The sequence below is a fragment of the Phaethon aethereus genome (assembly GCF_964289735.1).
Source record: "Phaethon aethereus genome assembly, chromosome: 5".
NCBI lineage: Eukaryota > Metazoa > Chordata > Aves > Phaethontiformes > Phaethontidae > Phaethon > Phaethon aethereus.
The window spans coordinates 43,319,641-43,338,997 of record NC_138579.1 but is presented as its reverse complement, the minus strand read 5'-3'; the positions used below and the strand labels follow the sequence as shown (position 1 = coordinate 43,338,997).

Here is a 19,357-nt window from a genome sequence, read left to right as displayed (position 1 = left end):
GAACCTTGTTCCTTCTAGGAGTTAGTGAGACACTGAGTAGGCAGTGGCAACCAGCAATACAGATCAGATTTCAGCCCCCATGTCCCAGAGTGGCAGAATTTAGCCTAAATGATGTAAAGACTTTAGGAGAACAGTAGATTATGATGACTGACAATTAAGTACTCTTTCTTACAGCCTTTTAGAAAAAAAAATTACACAGAAATTTCTCGCTATCCTTTTGTTTCTTACTGTCATAATAGCTCTCCGTAGGCTTGCGTAGGCTTTGTACTAGTGCACAAAAAGAAGACAACAAGATCTTGGATAAAGAAACTGCTGAAATTTTCCTGGAAAAAGGGTTCAAAGGTCATTGCTGCTATACTATAGTAAACATTTCCACGAAAATTTACCAGCTCAGACAAGAAACTACTCCTTCACTCTACTGCTGATGGGAAATGAACTTTTTTAAGGACCCTATTGATTTACATTACATTTCAATGTATTTTGTTCTTTTAAGTCACTATAGTTTCAAGTGACATGCTAGGATTATGAAAACTGATAGATTCCCCCCACTCCAAAGAAAAGCTTTTTCTTATTCCTTTCCCTGAAACTTACTAGTTTAGATGCAACTGGTGTTTTTAATTATTGTAACTGCTTCACTTAGGACTCAGTTCTGCAAATTCCTGTGTGTATTGCCTGTTTGTCAGTGCTTGTCTCAGTGTAGTTACATGTGTTTAAGGTGTTCACAGAACAGAGATCTTTGCTTTCATTTTACTCTTAAATAAGGGAAGGATTTTTCTATAGAACAGCAGAGGAAGGTTCAGGTCCCTATCTTCTGCCCTGAGGAGTCAGAATGGCTCATCTGTCCCTGAGGGATTCAGCACATGCTCAGAGAGAGATTTCAGTTATTCTATACTGCCTGTAAAACAGCAGCAGCAGCAACCAAAAAAATCCCAGCCAATTCAGGGAGTCTGCACTAATCTGTTCAATGAGCTTGGCTATTAGGATGTTATAGCTCTTGTCCTGAAATAGTGGGAGGGTTTCAGGAAAGCCGTTTCGTTCCTGTGGATTAATTCCTGGGGTCTGAGTGAGGTCTGAGCCAAAACCTCTTAAAATGGTTGAAATGTCTCCCAGTGAGTTTAGTGGGTTTTCCTCAGCCAAGCCCTACAGGTGTGTTTGGGCAGGATCATTATGGCTGTGCTTCTGCATACTAGTAATGTATGAAGTTGTGCTCTCATCATGAGAACAGGCCTGGAGAAAGCTGTGCTCACAAGAACCAGTGGCTCTTGGTAGCTGCTCGTCTTTCCTATTTCTTAATGTATAGGCATGATGGCAACAGTTACCTGTATCCAGGGTTGAACAGGTTGGGAATACCTCATCTGGCCAGCATCTTGTCTGTATATGCCAGTGCTAACACAGAGCAAGTCTGCCACATCTGCTGCATGGTTGTATGCTTCTCTTCAGTGCTGTGCTTCAAATTCAGGAGAGTGATTCAAAAGAGTAATCCAAACAACACAGATCAATGTCAGATACCATGCCACAATCCTTTGCATGTATTGTGGCTGCACTGCGGGAATCGTGTCTCTCATTCTCTTCTGCTGAATTTTTGTTTGTTTGCTACCAGGGACACAGTTCCAGTGGCACAGCCCATCAGACAGGCTGACCCATTGGCAGGAAGCTAGCTTTTCCCCTCTTTAGCATCCCGGACCTTTTATTGCTTAGGGAAATACATATATATATAGTGTGTCAGTTACAGTTCACATTGAGTAACTTATATGCTGAATCTAAGAATATTAATATTTCTCACATTTGCCTCTTGGCCCTTTTGGAATGGTATCCTTTTTCCTGTTGGAAAACTCTTCAGTATGTTGATCTCAAGAAGCATATAAAACAGCATCGGTGATGTCAAGGGCATCTGATTCAGGTGATGCTGATACAGAGATATCTGAGTTTTCCCTGAATATATGTGAATTGCATACACTGGTTGGGAATCTAGAAGAAATGAGGGCTTGGAGAAACCCAGGTAGAGCAAAAGATCAGGGAGGACTGAGCAGGAATCTAGAAGAAACAGAGGCTGAGGGAGATACGGACTGCAAATACAGACGGGCAGCAGTAGCAGTCCTCTTTGCCATTGCAGCATAAAGCAGTGATTTGAAAAGCACATAATACCACTGCTAACAAAGAGGAAGAGATCTTGCTTTAGAAATAGAAGTGAGAAAGATTCCTCCCACAGCAGGCACACAAAGTTTTCATCTTCCCACTCACACCACTGCTCCAACAGCATGCAGCCCTGTTTGCATCCTGGCAATTTGCATCCTGGGTTGAGTGAGTTGGGAGACTGGAAGTTGCAGTAGGGGAAAGTGGAACTGCTGAACCACTGCCGATGGCAGCATGCCCCATGGGATGGGTCTGGAAGCAATCCTTTCCCTCCTAGCTTGAGCCTCATGCTTTTCCTGTCTTGGTGGGGGGAAAAGGTTTGTGAAGAGATTATTTAAAAAAAAAAAAAAATTGCTGGTGTCTGCTTATTGGATGAGTAGCTTAAACATACTCATCTGAGGCAGCTGTAACCTAAACAGCCAAAGTTCATTTGAGCTGGGGCTGAATTTGGCCCATTGTCTCTCCTTCACACCCACTGTACAAAATAAAAGCTTCAGCTTCTTAGAACGAGGTGGGAGGGAGGAGGCGGGAATGCCACTGGAGTGTGGTATTGCATTGACAGTTGATGTGCATTCCTTGAAAACCTGTGCTTCTCATCACTTCTGGATATAGTAGTATGGCAAGTCTTTGGGAGACAGGATGCGTTTTGTTAGGAGTGGGACATTATGATGAGTATAGGATCTTTATGGGAGAGTTATGGAGCAATGCTGAATCCTGATTAAGAGGTGGGGAAAAAGAAGTATTACCCTGAAAACTGGACTGGAATCTTCAAAAACTAGATCTTTGACAGGAGTTGTATTCAAAGGGGACATTCTAATTCAGAATTATGTTTACTTTCAGCTGTTCATTAAATAACTTAGGGCTGTGTCCCTCTGGAGTAGAAACAGCAAAGTAGACTGAAGGGCTTCTGCTATCAGGTAAATCTGGCAAATAGACTATACAAAAGTAATTTATCTTTGCTACTTGAATAACAATAGTTATATTGCACTTTCCTCTAGAAGGAGGCTACGGGTATTTCTAAGTGGTGTGAAAGAGTCTCTCTCATCCTTCACTAAACAGCAGCTAGCTCTGTGGTAGAGCCAAGTCGCTGTTTAGCACTGCAGGGTTGCAGTTTGGAATGGCTTAAAGCAAATAACAGAATATGAAAGGGTCATTGAAACCTGCAGAAGGTATTTATGAAACTGGAGTTTAGCTAGAGATAGTAGCATCTGTGGAGTTGCAGTAAGTGCAACGATGAGTCTTCATCATTCTCAAACATCCAGGATTTTTTTTTTTTTGATGCTTCCTCTCACTGGCACGGCATGTTTTCGAAAGTAGTATTGCTGCATGGGGCACTTATATCAGACTGAGAGTGACTTCATTTCAGCTTCAGCTGTGTGCAAAACCAAAGAAAGGTTATTCCAAAATAGGAAGAAGCAACATTTCAGACTAAGTATGCTTGTATGGTGATTATATTGTTATGTTGGTTTAATTTGCAGCATAACTTAAAACTTTCCTGTGAAGATACATCCTTGAAAGAAAGTTCACTTCTTGTCTGAGTTCACATATCCTCTTTATACATTCTAAGATAGCCACAGGGTTTTGCCCTCACGCAGTGACCAACATGGCTAGAGGCTACCTTACAAGAAACATGGTATAAGTGAACAAGTTTGGGGAAGGATGGCCAGGTCACAGTGGTGTCTGGAGAGCTACATTTTGCCTGTGTATTATTGTCTGCAACTTCACTTTTTGTATTTTTCACTTCTGCAGAAGGATGGTGTAGAATGCAATAAATATCAGGTATCCTAAGCACCTAAATCATCAGATCAATGTCCTTGCTAAAGATGACATGGTTGTTTTGAAGGTGGATTTTTTAGGCACTGGGCAATGACCTAAACTCGTTTTCAGTGAAATCAATGCCTCCCATTGATTTTGATGAATCCCAGTTAAGCTGTTGATAAGCACTTCTGTAAATGCAGCCTAATCTCCAACTATACTTGATCTCAGCAAAAAACCCTCAGGACTAAATTGTCATGCACAACTACTGTGCAGCTCCATTTTTTTTCTCCAGCAGGGTATCGTGTCCTAGTGACAGAAGAAATGAACCTGCTGTCCTTGTTTGTAAAGCACTTTGGGATCCCTTGGAGCGTAACGTGAACACCAGTGGGCTGTGGTTCTCTCCCATCTGGGTGTTTCAGTTCCAGAGCACAGGACTTTTTCGCTTTCTACTTCTTTTTTTCCTTTCTGCCTTTGTGACAGAGCACTCAGCTGCTGTTTTGCGAGCAGCTGTTCTGTTTCCCTGTCTGCCCACAGTGGTATCCAGACAGCTGCACTGTGCGGCAGCCAAAGGTGGCCAGAGCAATGCCCAGCTTTGTTAAAAAGTAACGAGATTGGGAAAGGAGGGAGCGAGCAGGAAATCCATGTAGTAGATTCTACAGCACACTGTCAATGAGTGCAGAGAGACATGGGGGACCTCCGTGTCCAGTTAGAGATGCATTTTCTATGCATCTGTCACATTAAGACTCACCTGCTGACTCGGAGAAAGCCGTTAATCATGAGGTGATGCTGAAGTTCTCTGGGAAAGGAAGTGTTGCTGACAGTGGCAAACAGCTTATGCTCATGTCTCATGGAAACTTAAATGTGCGTAAGTGTGTGCTCAGCATCTGTTTTCTGCATACTGCATGACTCAGACACATAGGGGGTCAGGTGTGGCTAAGAACAGACCAGTGATGTACAGTACGACACTTTTTTGTTTCTTTCAGGCAGCTTTCTTGTGGATGGTAGGGCATTATATTTAAGTATTTGTCCATTCTCGGTTTTACATGCATATTTTTCCAACGATGTTCATAGTGTCTGTTTTGTGGTTCCACCTTCAAGCACTTACAAAGTAGCGAGGAACAATTCAATGTGCATGAAGCTATGTGGTAGGTTTGTAGCATGTGAGGCTTTCAGCTTTTGCCCAACTTAACATTTCTTTTCTTTGTATTCCAGAAAAAGGCATGGCATACAATTAAAACCATGGTTAATTTACCAGTCATCAGCCCTTTCAAGAAACGCTACTCATGGGTGCAGTTGGCTGGGCATACAGGTGAGATGGATATCTTCAATGTGTTTGTCTCTGAAGTGGGGATGGCAGCAGCAAGGAAAACAGTGTGTCAGTGTTTCTCAATTTCTTTCCTTCAAATAAGAGGAAGCAGGCAATATCCCATGAATCTGTGAACTAGAATGCCTTTCCTTCAGTTGTTGTGGGGGTAGGGAAGGGGGAGTGATATACCTAAATAATGAGATAAGCAAGGAAGCAACAGTTAGACTCTGGGGAAGGGCCAGGCTCCCGATGCATCCTTGTAAGGTGATATATGTAAAGTGGGTGTTAGAGAGACACAAGGGCCTGGGGATTTGAAGCCCTAGTCCATCTGTTCCTCTTGGTTGTGGTATGGGATCATCTTTCTTGACTGAGTAGCCAATATGTTAGTTACCTAGTGGGAAGCATTACTGTCTGTGCCTGTATATGCCTTGGCCCTGGCAAGGATAGTGTTTCTAATACCAACTCCAAACCCCTCATCTAAACCCTTGGGTGGAATACAAATCTGGTGAAAATTGACTTGCTGACCAGGTGTTTACATCGTGAATCTGTTGTTGATCACTGCATGAGTGCAGGAGCAGCTCAGTTGGCTCGTTCTAGTTTTGTGTCTGTGGAAGTTGGTAAGTGTGCTCCTGATGCAGACTTCGTTTCACTGGTAAGACAAAAAAACCCAACAAACCAACAGAGAGAATTCATCAGGTTTGCTAGTCTCATGCTTCATTTAATTCCTATGCAGCCCTTGTTCCTCAAGTGCTAGTGTGGGGTTTATTAGTACACATGTGGGCAGGCACCTACGCTGCATCATGCTTTAATGCAGTACCTGAACCACCTCGTTATATGCTAATATGATGCACTTCAAAGCTGTGCAGAGAAATTTATTTAGTCCTAGAAACGGAGTAGCTGCATTTTGCACAGTGGTATTGGTGGGGCTGACTGGTATCACACAGAGTGCCGAGATGACCCAGTCTTACTGCGGTTTTTATCACAATGTGTATGGTGTTGGTTTGATCTGTATGGAGTGGTGCACTGGTTGTGTAATCATAACCTAATCATAACCCTTCTGGAGGCTTGTGTAGTAGGGTGGAAGAGGAGGGTTAAGAGGTTACTAGAAGTTGATGAGGAGGAATGCTGCACCACTTTGCTTTAGATAGTTTTCTGTGGTTGCATTTAGTCCATTCTTTTTGCAGCTGCTGTTCTCTGATATGACAAGTTCTTTTTAAACTAAAACCTGGGCCATCACCACCCTTACCCTTGTGCTGAGGCAGTCCCAGTTGTAGGATTTGTCAGAGAAGAACCAGTTTGCAATGGCTGAAGGATCCTGATGTGATAAAAGTTGAGCATTAGCCCCAGGATTAATAAGGCTCCTACTTTGGCGCCGATTTTATGATGTATAGATTAAAGGGTACCTCTGAATGAAACATGTACTTTTCTCAGACATTATTGGCAGGTTGCGGGATAGGAGAACGACTTCCACAACTGGAGTCTACTGACAATCTTGGCCTACGCAGGCTGTCATTTGTACTGGATACCATTCAGACACAGGGTTGTAAGAAAACAATTGCCCTTTGGGCGGTACCTGCAGATTAGTAGGGTTTAGGAGAAGAGGCAGTACCTGGAGGTACACGCATGTGCAGTCACTGCGCGTGTGTGTGTAGAAAGGGCAGTGCTCGGCTTGTGGCCTGTTTGTGTCTGTTTAATGATCACTGATTGACTGTACTGCCTCGGTACGTACACACTCAGCAGGTATACCCTATGTGAGGATTAAGGACAAAGCCAACACTGGCAGTGTCATGCAGCTTTAAAATAGCCTGTCAGAGGATTAATGAATTCTGGCTCGTGGCTTCTTCCTGTGCATTTTAGTAAGTATAGCAGTGTTTAATATCCTAACAAAAAGTTTAGCATGGGAAAAAAAAAAAAACCGATGGCCTGGAGCAGCTGCACTCCTTAAAGCTATACATTCTGACATGGGAATGTATCCAAATGGACTTTCACTGCCAATGGCTATGTTTGTCCTGGGTGTTTTATTTTCTTTATGAAAAGCATGTTATCTTTTCTGTTTACAGGAAGTCTTTAACTGATGTCATGAGGCTGAGGTAGATGAAGCTGCAGTGGTGGGGGAAGGTGTTTTTCTTTTTTGCGGGTCAGTCTTGTCAGCATGTGTTTTATTTTCTTTTTTAGGGAGTTTCAAGGCAGCTGATAGTGGGAAGATTCTCAAACGCTTCTCGGAGAATGAAAAGGAGTGTTTTGAGCGGTTGATGAAAGACCCACTACGTTCCTGTGTCCCTTGCTTCCATGGTGTGGTGGAGAGAGATGGCGAGAGCTACATTCAGCTGGATGACTTGCTTACTGATTTTGAAGGGCCTTGTGTGATGGACTGCAAGATGGGGATCAGGTGGGGTACATGAAAGAGAAAGTGCTTTCTAACCCAAATGCATTTGAAGGAAGGGGAGGATTCTCTGTCTGCAGGAGTTTGGTAACGTTTCTGGAGCTTTGGGATTCAGTCCAGACAACATGCTGTTGGTTTGGCAATCGCCTTGGACAACCTGAGGAGAATATGCCCTGCTGTTGCCTGATTGTACATGACTTCTGTAAGCTGACTGATCTATAGCCTTAAAAACTATCCACATCAAGATATTTTCAGGGGTGATTTAAGACAAAGTTTCTCTGCAGTGGCCTGATAATACATGGGAGAAAATTACATGATTCATTCACTGCCGGTTCATTTACTCTTTGTGTATGCAGTTACTCAAAAAACCCCACAAAGAGTAAAATCCCTGTCTCCAAATGTGAATGACTGAATAGGAGTGTGAAAGCCCATTTCCAATACTTGAGTGAGTCTTTACTGGTACTGGTATTTTCTGCAAAGAAAAGAGTTGACCGACTGCTCAGGACTTACCTGTGTTTTTCCCTACTCTGACATCCCAGCCAGCATGGGTTCATGAAAGCCAGCATGGGTTCATGAAAGGTTCATGGTTGACCAACCTGATTTCCTTCTATTACCAACCTGATTTCCTTCTATGACCAGGTGACCCACCTAGTGGATGAGGGAAAGGCTGTGGATGTTGTCTACCTGGACTTTAGTAAAGCCTTTGACAGCGTCTCCGACAGCATTCTCCTGGAGAAACTGGTGGCTCGTGGCTTAGACAGGTGTACTCTTTGCTGGGTAAAGAACTGGCTGGATGGCTGAGCCCAGAGAGTTGTGGTGAATGGCGTTAAATCCAGTTGGTGGCCGGTCACAAGCGGTGTTCCCCAGGGCTCAGTACTGGAGCCACTTCTGTTCGATATCTTTATCAATGATCTGGACAAGGGGATCGAGTGCTCCCTCAGTAAGTTTGCAGATGACACCAAGTTGGGTGGGAGTGTTGATCTGCCTGAGGGTAGGAAGGCTCTACAGGGGGATCTGGACAGGCTGGATCGATGGGCCAAGGTCAACTGTATGAGGTCTAAGAAGGCCAAATGCTGGGTCCTGCACTTTGGTCACAACAATGCCATGCAACGCTACAGGCTTGGGGAGGAGTGGTTGGAGAGCTGCCCGGCGGAAAAGGACCTAGGGGTGCTGGTTGACAGCTGGCTGAATATGAGCTGGCAGTGTGCCCAGGTGGCCAAGAAGGTCAACAGCATCCTGGCCTGTATCAGAAATACTGTGGCCAGCAGGAATAGGGAAGTGATCGTGCCCCTGTACTCGGCACTGGTGAGGCCGCACCTTGAATACCGTGTTCAGTTTTGGGCCTCTCACTACAAGAAGGACATTAAGGTGCTCGAGCGTGTCCAGAGAAGGGCAATGAAGCTGGTGAGGGGTTTGGAGCATAAGTCTTATGAGGAGCGGCTGAGGGAACTGGGGTTGTTGAGTCTGGAGAAGAGGAGGCTGAGGGGAGACCGCATCGCTCTCTACAACTACCTGAAAGGGGGTTGTGGTGAGGTGGGTGTTAGTCTCTTCTCCCAAGTAACATGTGATAGGACGAGAGGAAATGGCCGCAAGTTGCACCAGCGGAGGTTTAGATTGGATATTAGGAAAAATTTCTTCACCGAGGGAGTGGTCAAGCATTGGAACAGGCTGCCCAGGGAGGTGGTGGAGTCACCATCCCTGGAAGTGTTCAAAAAATGTGTGGATGTGGCACTTCGGGACATAGTTTAGTGGGCATGGTGGTGTTGGGTTAATGGTTGGACTTGATGATCTTGAAGGTCCTTTCCAACCTTAATGATTCTGTGATTCTGCGATCTCTATGATGCTATTACTTTGTTCTCCAGATTCTCACTTCCCTTTCCTTTTCTTGTCTGCAGTTAAGATGAGAATCTCAAAAATGTTATCTAACTGTAAAAAATAGATAGGAATCTGTTGAGACCCTGGAGTAACAGTACAGAGAGGTATGAACTGTCATAGTAATCTTTGGGGTGCTAGCTCAGATGCTCGAGAGTTATCATCATAAATGAGTTACTCAGAGGAGTGCAGACAAACCTTTTCAAATAGATGCAGAATCTTAAATGAATTATCAGCGAAATCAGAGTAGAGATGTGTAGCACTGGCAGGCCCAGAAGAAAGATGAGAAGGATTTGCAGCAGTACGTATTTTATTCAAAGTAGGTGACATTCTGGTAATAAGTGACAGTATCTCCCAAACACCAGCCTGGCTTATTACACTGTGATGAGGAAAGTATACTCCAGGCGCCTGACAAAGTGCAAGCTTTGTGGAGAGAGACAAGCTCTATGAGTCCAGCGGAATGCAGACAATATGGATAGTGCCTTGCTAACGGTTTCCAGATTAACATGTTGAGTGATAACAGCAAGGTTTGTCACCCTTCACCTTCCTGTTCTTAGTTACCTCTTCTGGTTTGGAGCTGCTCAGATAATCTGCTTTACTCTTTTGTTTTTACTATATGAAATATGATTCTGTCTTTCACTGTCTGATATGTTAAGTAAAACCTTAATTGCTTTCTGAGGCCTAAAAAAAAAAAATTACATGTGACTGATGTTAGGTTTTTTTGAGGAGAGAGAAGACAGTAAGACTTCAGCAGCCCTATTTGCTTTTGATTTCATTGTAAGTGATCTCTTCTAACTGTCCTCTGAAAATACAGTTCTATTTCATGGCACAGTGGGAATTCAGCTTTCTCCCATTCTGTAAGCAGGACATAACGATAACATGTAATGGTAAGTAAACGTATACCTAGAACAAGAAGTGAATGACACAATTCCTGATTCCTGCAGCTATTTCACTAAATACACCTGTGCAGTCATTAGTCCACGTTCTTTAGTTTCCCCATGTGCAAATCTGGGGTAATGATAATGCTTACTTTCCTGGTTGACATTTCTTGAGGCCAGATTATAAGTTGTAGAAAGAAATTTTTGGGGAGTCCTTACGGTTTTGTTGGGATGTGATGTTCTTGCAGGACATACCTGGAGGAAGAGTTGACTAAGGCCCGTGAGAAACCAAAGCTGCGTAAGGACATGTACAAGAAAATGATTGAAGTGGATCCTCTTGCTCCCACAGATGAAGAGAATGCCCAGCATGCTGTCACCAAACCCCGATACATGCAGTGGAGGGAAACCATCAGCTCTAGTGCCAACCTGGGCTTCAGGATTGAAGGGATTAAGGTAATAGTTTCACTTCTGCCTGATCTTAGAGACCAAAATTTGATTGGTTAATCAAAAAGTTGGTGTGCATCAGAACCCAGGTTTTCCAAAGGATTGTGTGAAAATGCACTACTTAAAACCACAGAGTACAGTGTGTTGTGGTTTTAAAGCATCCGTGGTAATTATAACAGAGTAGTGTCAACAAAGTTAAGCATCAAATGCACATCAGCCATACTTGGTTTGACCACAGAGGCGTTGCAGGAAGGACCTAAGCAAGTACACAGTGTAGATATGATGAAAATGAGACTGTTACAAGGAATAATTCAGAACTGGAGAAATAACCGCCTCTCCCCATGCAATTCCTTTTTTTTATCAAGGAACTATACATGTTTATTCTGAATGAATCACAGTAAAGTGTTTTTGTTCCAGTTATGTTTATCTGCAAGGCATGTTAAAAGCATTAGGTTAGATATTCCTGGGATTGAGGAAACCTCTCTTCCTTTTAAACACATGACAATATCTGGTATAGATGGAGCTGGAATAAAGCCAAAACAACCAAAAATAAAAATTCTCTGTCAACAAAGTCCATCTGCTATTCTTGATGGATAAGTTTGTGCCCCTATACCATTCCTAGGATACTACCTTATACAGCCTCAGAAGAATCCTGCAATTTTCTTTCCTACCCATTAATTCTTTATATTTGTTGTGCCCCGTTGGCAATGTCAGATACCTATCCAGAAACCTATTAGGACCTACTCTCAGAAAATCAGCCACCTGACTCTGTTACTTGAACGTTAACACTTGCTGGAATACAGAAGCGTGCTTTCTGCTTGCATAGGCCCTAGTTTGCTTGGGTTTAGATAGTAGCCGTAGCAGCCCAGAGCATGGTGAGGGCTGCCCAAACCTTGGATGAGTAGTTGTTACCTGAAGCCCATGACGGGACAGCTATGAAGAAGTTAGTAGAGATTACCCTGTGTGATTTCAGGATGTTCCCAGAGCACATATGTTTTATTTCGGTATGTTAGAACATTGTAAATGATAATCTGGATGAGTTTTGCTTCCATTTCATAGATCAAGCACATGGGAATAAGAAAGGGATAAAACAGGGTGACACTGACAAGCAGAGGCTCTTTAAACAGCCCCTTCTTCTCTGCGTCCCTGTGTTGTCTTCTGCCTTCCTCATTCACAGATTCTTCTCCTGTGATACAGGAACTAGGGCTTCCAGCTCATGCTGTGCTGGCCCCCTGTATGCTGTGCCACCTGCTCCTGGCTGTTAGACCCAGGCATCCCCATGCAGGAGCTGTCTGGGTGGTAGATGATCTGGCTCCAGTCCAGCCAAGACACTTCGTGTCTTACCCTTTAGCCATCTAATGATGTTAGCAAGATACCTGTTTTATTCCTATACCACTTACGTATTTGGATGCTCTGTGTAATGGAATCAGAAACCCAGATGATCTTGAGACCTTCTACATATGTTCTTGGAAAGATAGTTGGTCAGTGTAGAAGACTTCAATTTATGTTGCATCCTGGAGAGAGACAGAGCTAAGGGAGCACAGAGGAGCTCCAGTAAAACCTCCTGGCTTGTTCTTTGTGGTTTGGCAGGTTTTCAGAGGTGGGTAGGAGCAGTACTAGCACACAGAGACTGTATGATATTTCCCTCTGTTGAGACAGTGCTGTAACTGTGCAAAACAGGAGCCTAATACTTAATCTTTTATTAAGCACAGGAAATGCTTTGGAGTATTGCAGTAGTTTACCTTTTCCTCTATCTCCCTATGCTGTTATGAGGGATGTAGGTATTATTCTCTTCCTTTTTTGCATGGAGAAATAGTGACAGAAAGTGAGTTGTTCAAGCAATACATCTAGTCAGTACTCCCTACACAGTTTCACTGTAGCCGAACTGTACATCCAGTTCTGTGTATTTGCAGAAAAGCAAAGCTGTGCTGCAAAGATCCTCATTTTGAGAGGAGAGCCTATAAGGGTCAGTGATGCTAGCTAATGGTTGATGGGGAAAAAGGGAGTTGAAAAAGTAGCTGAACAGGTATGTTGGGTTTGGTCATTCAGAAATATTCGTGCCCTGTGGCTGCTGGAGTAAGAAGCGGAAGCAAAGAAACTGAGATCATAGAATCCCTGCTGTGAAGTGGCTTCCAATAAATCAGATCTGATTCACCGTATGCACGCCCCTTTCATCAGTGGGGTGCCTTTTCTCTTTAGGTTGATGCATCCCTTTTCCTTGCCTTGCTTCCATATCTCTGAAATCAGGCCAGGTTCACTTACGGTATTTATCCCTCTTCCTTTTATCAAAAATAGTTGGAACCATTGGATTTCCTTATAGCTGGCCCCGACACTCAGTCTTTCATGCCTGCCAGATTCAGAATGCAGGTTTCCTCGCTGGCAGGGGCTGTCTGAATGCTAGGCATCGCAAACATTGCCTTTGTAACACTATAGTCTTGCGGAGCAGAGAGGCATGGGGCCGAGAATCAGGAGTTCTGGCTTCTTATTCTGTCCCTGAAACTGTGTGCAGTTCGGGAAGTTACTTCTTCCTTTGGTACCATTCCGTTGTTACTTCTTTCTCTGGTACCATTCCATTAGCTGTGGATCTGGGATAGCCATTTTTTTTTCCAGGAGGACATCAGATTTGATTCCTAAATCTTTGTGAATCCATTTAGGTCACGACCTTAACCCAGAGCCCTTTAAGGGAAGTCTGCAGAGGAATACAAGCAAGATCACACAGGTTAAGATAGGTAGCACTATTTTATGGGGCAGCCAAACCTGCCCTCCTGCTAGCCATGTCACTGTCACATCTAACGAAGTGCTGCAAGTGGCCCACCAGCTGCGCTGTGCAACGGACTGCTCTGCTGTGTAGGAATGTGTGTGGAGGCCCTGACAAAGGTACGACTTCAAGGAGCAAGTCAGGCAAGCGCTTCCCGGGGATCAGGTACATCCAGAGTTGTTGCAAGGCCCTGGTACAGAATATGAGGGATGGTGCCATTCAAAATCTGTATGTTGTTTACAGCATGTCAGGTCAGGCAGCAGTTACATTTGCTGCCAATCACTGCAAAGGAACAAAATCATAAAAGTGTCTTAACAACAGGGAAGTAAGCAATTAGTCTGTCCAGACAGAAGAGAATGAAAAGGGAGCACACAGCAGCTATTCCAAACTTTGCTCTGGGATTTGGGGCATGGGGAGAAATTCTTGTTAAAACAACCTTGCTCCAGTGAAGAGGTACGAGGCATCAGATTAAGTTCCAAGTGTCTATGTGCTGTTGAGTATTATCATACATCAGATCAGATGGCTCCTAACTTTTACTGCCTACCTGCTGAACTTCTCTTGCGTAACTTACACATCTCATCAGGCTGACATGCCACACTTGTATCTGGCCCACAGCCTTGCAATAAAATTCAGTTTATTCCACTGCTAGAAAGTCTGGTAGGTGGGAGGCTGTTCTGCCTGGCTTTGCCATTCAGTCAGTTCATTCTCTTGCATGATAAATCTGGATATTTAGCATTATGAGATTTTTTTCATGTATATGCTAGTGGCCTGAGTTCTATTGTAGAGTAAATCGCACTTCACCTGCTGAGACTGGAGCTGAATTTACTGCGTTTTGGTGTAGTGACTTTTAACATGTGGGAGGGAACACATTTTGGTGATCTGTTGATTTACTCAAAATGGAAATGAGGGATTTCATTGGACTGATACAATAGAGAGGAATACAGTTTGATAATCTTGCAGGCTTTTAGTGCATACAGACTACCAACTGCAATAATTGCTGTATTTTATATGCATATCCTAAAAGCTTATATTTGTGTCCATTGAAATAAGGGGGATGTTCTTGGAGAAATGCGTATTCATATAACCTTTGTTGACAGATGTCTCCGATTCATGGACTGCTCTTACTTGTAGTCCCACAAGAGCAAACTGGTCACTACCAGCACATAGTAGAAAGACTTGTTTTTTCAGTAGCAGGATGCTTCTGTACCGAGTTGTACCACTAGCACAAAAACACTCTGAATTTCTCCAGGACCCAGTTGGATACAAGCGTGCATGCACGGTCCTTTGCCAAAATTCACACACTTGCTTTGCCACTGCTAGCATTGCAAATCCAGAGTTGTTCTTGGCTGCAACTAACTTTCTGTTCTGTGACTTCTGGGTCACATTAACGTGCAAAGGTATATTGGGAACTGAGTCTTAACCGCAATTCTTTGTTTTTCAATGGGGAAAATCAAAAGAAAACCACAAACAAACAAAAAGGACTACTAAAATCAGGTTTGAAAATGTCCCCTTACACCCCCAGCCAGGGTTTGACTACACCAAGCTAGACAAGAGGACAACCAAAGAGGTCACTGTGGTTTGCCCTGTTGAACTTTGCACTGCTAGTAATGACATGTGAGAAAACCCTCCTGCAAGCTGGTAATATCATGTGTTGTTTGGGGTGTTTGGTTTTTTTTTTGTAACTGCACTCAACAGGAAATGAAATGCCATTTAAAGTTATCCAATCAGCTTTTCTATCTTTTCCCCACTTCTTGCTTGGTTTATCTGCTCTCTTCCTGTTCAGCTACTCACTTTCATCTGGTTAGCAAGAGCTGAGCTGCTGATGGTTCAGGAGGATTGACTGATGAGGGGAATGATATGAGAGCGGTATAAATAGTCTCTGTGTGTTTTTGTGCAGAAGGCGGATGGAACATGTAACACAAACTTCAAAACTACGAAGACACAGGAGCAAGTTCTACAGGTTTTTGTGGAATTCATTGAAGGCAACACAACTATCCTGGTGAGTCAGAACCCTTCAGGTTCACTGATCGCTGACCCAATGAACTTGCTTCAGGGCTATGTGTTTTCTGGTACAAGAAAGACAAATTAAACTATCAGGGAAGAAAATGGTTTGGACTTCCAGTCCCTCTCAGCAGATGGAGTGGACATGAGGACTTGGTGGGCTGTGAGAGGTAGTTGGCTGAGACCAGTTCTGGCAGCTCTTGCCATGAGTTCTCCTCAGGTTCCCCATGCTAGCAAAATCTCAGTCAAGCTAACTTACGGCTTGCCATTGGCTTTGACCATGAGTGTTAAATGCATGAGGGATGATGGTGTCTAAGTGACACGGCAGGAACAGTTGTGATTTGGGAATTCAGTCTTGCTGAAGATAAAACCAGAGCACGGGGCAGAAAGTGAGATTAGTGGCTGTCTGTGCTCCTATGTGTGAGACTCGCCTCAAAGAGCAATTCCTGTATGCTACTTCACAGGTAGCACAGCAGGCATGTGGTAGGTGGCATAACATCTCTCTTGTCTTTGGAACTTCAAAGGATGCCATAATGTTTTGCTGCAATGTAGAAGCCATTGTGAAGGCAGATTAGCCCTCCAGGAGGAGCATGCTTGGTAACATATTAAAAAAGTATACTAGAGCTTTATGCATTAGGCCCTGATTTTTATTTTTTTTATTCCACCCTGCCATGGTTGGAGCTCCTTGTCTAACACAGTCTCATTGTGTTCTCGCTGTGGAGAACTGAAAGATTTTTAATTGCTTGAAACTTTTTTCTCTTTATTTAAAAAACAAAAAGGGGGATGCAGAAAGTGTGCAGCCGGATGCTATCTCATTGCATCCAAAGCAAGACAGATAAGTATGCTTGGTGTAACACTTGCAGCAGAGGAACTCAGCTCTGTTCATTCACTATGAAAGCCTGTTAAAGTGTGTTTTCAGATTTACTTTCAAATGATGAACCTGTTGTTTTGAAGGACCTCTAGCCTAAAATTAATGTGATCTCTTCATTACATTGACTCTCATAAACAGAGTATCTTCATTCATTCTTTACTTAACCGTTTACAGGTTGTTTTTTTCTTTTCTTTCTTCAGAAAAAATACCTCAAGCGTCTGCAGGAAATTCATATTGTTCTTGAATCCTCAGACTTCTTCAGGCGACATGAGGTGAGCAGCAAGTGTAATGCTGTGGAGGTGCATTGCTGCTTTGTTTGGTTATTTGGATGTACTTCAGAATAGCCTGCTGTGTTAGTAGAAGGGAGTTTGTAGCAGAAGAAAACTAATATATGTTAACAACACAGATACCTCAAAGCCTCCATCACAATGATACAGAAGATTAAACCAGCTGAGGAATAATAAATCCTCCCATCTTTATAACATCCCAGCATTTATAGCTCTGGGCCACTGCGGGGGATGGTTTATTAGTACCGATTTCCTGTGATTTCTCTAATCTCAGTGTGTTCCAGTGGGAATCTTTGTGGGGGAATGGTAATGTGGAAGCTTGCATTTGGTACAGTAGCATTCAGCTGTAGTTTGATAATGAAGACTTTATTAGTTATATTGGATTTGCATTGAAAGATGGTATAATTTTGCTCTGTATGTTCCTCTTGTATGCTTTGCTGTGCAGAAGGCATCATCAGCATTCTAAGTTCTGCTTGTTACAGCTCAAGATTTTGAGAGCAGACATTTTATTTTACCTTGTTGATTTCTTCTTGTCACTAGAGGCATTTTTGTTAATCATGGGTTACGCTTTTCCTTTTGAAAGTAGTCACTGGCTTTTGCTGAACTGCTCAAATTGAGACCTGCTGCCAAGTAAGCTGGAGAATTGCTTTTCTTCCCTTTGTCTACTGGGTCACTCTTCCCATCTACAGGCCATTTATACGTTACTGATTGATATGGTTATGCAAATTGGGCATGTAGATTGTCCATGTGCAAGTGCAGCCCAAAAGTCTGTTGGGTAACAGGTGAGAATGTCACCTGAGGAGGTCATCATCTTAGTGGGAAGTGTTAAGTTATGGGGAGAGCTAAAGATGTGTTTTTAACCACATCATCTCAATCTGTCTTCCAGGTCGTTGGAAGTTCACTACTTTTTGTACATGATGGCAGTGGGAATGCCAATGTGTGGCTGATCGATTTTGGAAAGACCACCCTTCTCCCTGATGGGCAGACACTGGATCACAGGATCCCCTGGCAAGAAGGCAATAGGGAGGATGGGTACTTGTTGGGATTGGACAATTTGATTGGCATCTTGGAAAGCATCACTGAAAGATGAGTTGAGAATGGCACAAAACTGGCAGGGCTGCTCTGTAACTTTCTGCTCTACTGGGATCACTCAGTTAGAAAGAAACCTTTAACTCCCTCCAAACTCCTGAGGTCAGCAGTGCAGAGGGAGCTGCATACGGAATCCAGCAGTCATCAAAATAACTTTGCATCGGCCTTCTGTGAACCCAAATAACTCCAGATTAGTCTGTATTGCATCAGCCTAACTTCAGTCTGGTCCTCAGAGAATGAAGATCTCCATACTCAGGAATCACACCAGCATGAGTCAAGAGATCTGTATGGTAAACCAGAATGATTCTGATTTCTCACAAACAGCTGGGACTCCAGATTACCTCTTAGTGAACCAGAGCAAGTATGTGGGGATTCCGGGTAAAATAACCATTTTTTGGGGGTCCTGCATAGTTTGGAAACCAGCAGGAGTGGTGTTTTTGTTGTTTGGTTTTTTTTTCACCCCCTAGTAGCAAGTCTCCTTGCTCTTGTGTACACTGTAGGTTGGACCAACAACTTCCGCTGCATTGTGTTACAGTGTGCACAAGGTGGAAGTGGGTGATAATGACAAGAAACCTGGAGCACAGGGACATGGCTGGATGTGGTAACTGCTGTTGACCATTCCTCCTCTTCCCTGCCCTAGGCTTGATTCACTTCTATCCAAGAACAGGCTTTGCTTTTATGTAGCCTTTCAGGAGATTACAAATACTCTAGGAAGAGAATAGCTGCCTATTGTCTCCAAAAACATTTGACTTTCAGGCTGGGTGGGCTGCTGGAAAAGCACCTAACTTGGCAAGTTTGGCCTCTTGCAGCTGACCTTCAGTTCTGAAAATCGGTAAAGACTCTTTCACACACAGACGAGGGAAGTAAGGTGGTTTTTTTTTTTGCCAAGGCTTGTTCCTTTTCAAAGATAAAACCCCTGTACTCATGCACACACATGCTCACACTAGTAGCCAGCAACCAATGTGATCCCTTAAGGTCATGGTCTAACTGTCTCCTAATGCACGTGACTCCTTGGCCATGTTCCTGTTCCCAAATATGATGCTGCCACCTAAGTGTATAGACTGGCGCAGCAATCAGGAAATTAATGTTTCTGCATTCACAGAATTACACTGACGATGAGATAATTCCCAGGCATCCTTCCTCCAAGGTATCAGCTGTTAACTCAGGGCAGTTTGGGGGAAGGAGTGTCAATACATCACCTCCCCTAGCCCCTGTCTGGAATCGCAGGGCCATCTGTGGTTCATTCTTCTTTTGCTGCGGCCCAGGCATAGCCACAGAAAATTCAGTGTTTAGGTTAAAATGAAAAAAGACTGAAGTGGTTTCTTGTAATGGCTTCACATACCTTCTCTATTGGTTGCTTCTAGTCACTTGAACAGTTCTTTAAATACTAGCAGTGTAAAAACTATCAGTATTCACATGTTCACTCATATTCCAGGTTTTAACATTAATAATGTGATGATGCAGTTTTGAAAATGAGGACAAGACTTATATCACTATTTGATTGTTAATCCCCTTTCAGCATCTAAAGCTGGTAATGCACATTGATCAGAAACTGCTGTCTTTTGCCAGTGTTTTGT

At 43.3% G+C, this 19,357-nt stretch overlaps 1 protein-coding gene across 1 annotated transcript in view; it reads left to right on the top strand.

Moving 5' to 3' along the window:
• The window catches only part of ITPKA (inositol-trisphosphate 3-kinase A), a gene marked incomplete at both ends in the record, with an annotated part of 38,399 nt that extends 20,618 nt beyond the window's left edge, over positions 1–17,781 (top strand). Inside the window, 6 exons of the mRNA XM_082000388.1 lie at positions 5,104–5,200; positions 7,373–7,586; positions 10,579–10,783; positions 15,430–15,531; positions 16,605–16,676; positions 17,578–17,781. Coding sequence (XP_081856514.1) covers positions 5,104–5,200; positions 7,373–7,586; positions 10,579–10,783; positions 15,430–15,531; positions 16,605–16,676; positions 17,578–17,781 — 894 coding nt within the window. The remainder of the gene's footprint in view (positions 1–5,103; positions 5,201–7,372; positions 7,587–10,578; positions 10,784–15,429; positions 15,532–16,604; positions 16,677–17,577) is intronic.
• Positions 17,782–19,357: the final 1,576 nt, after the last annotated feature.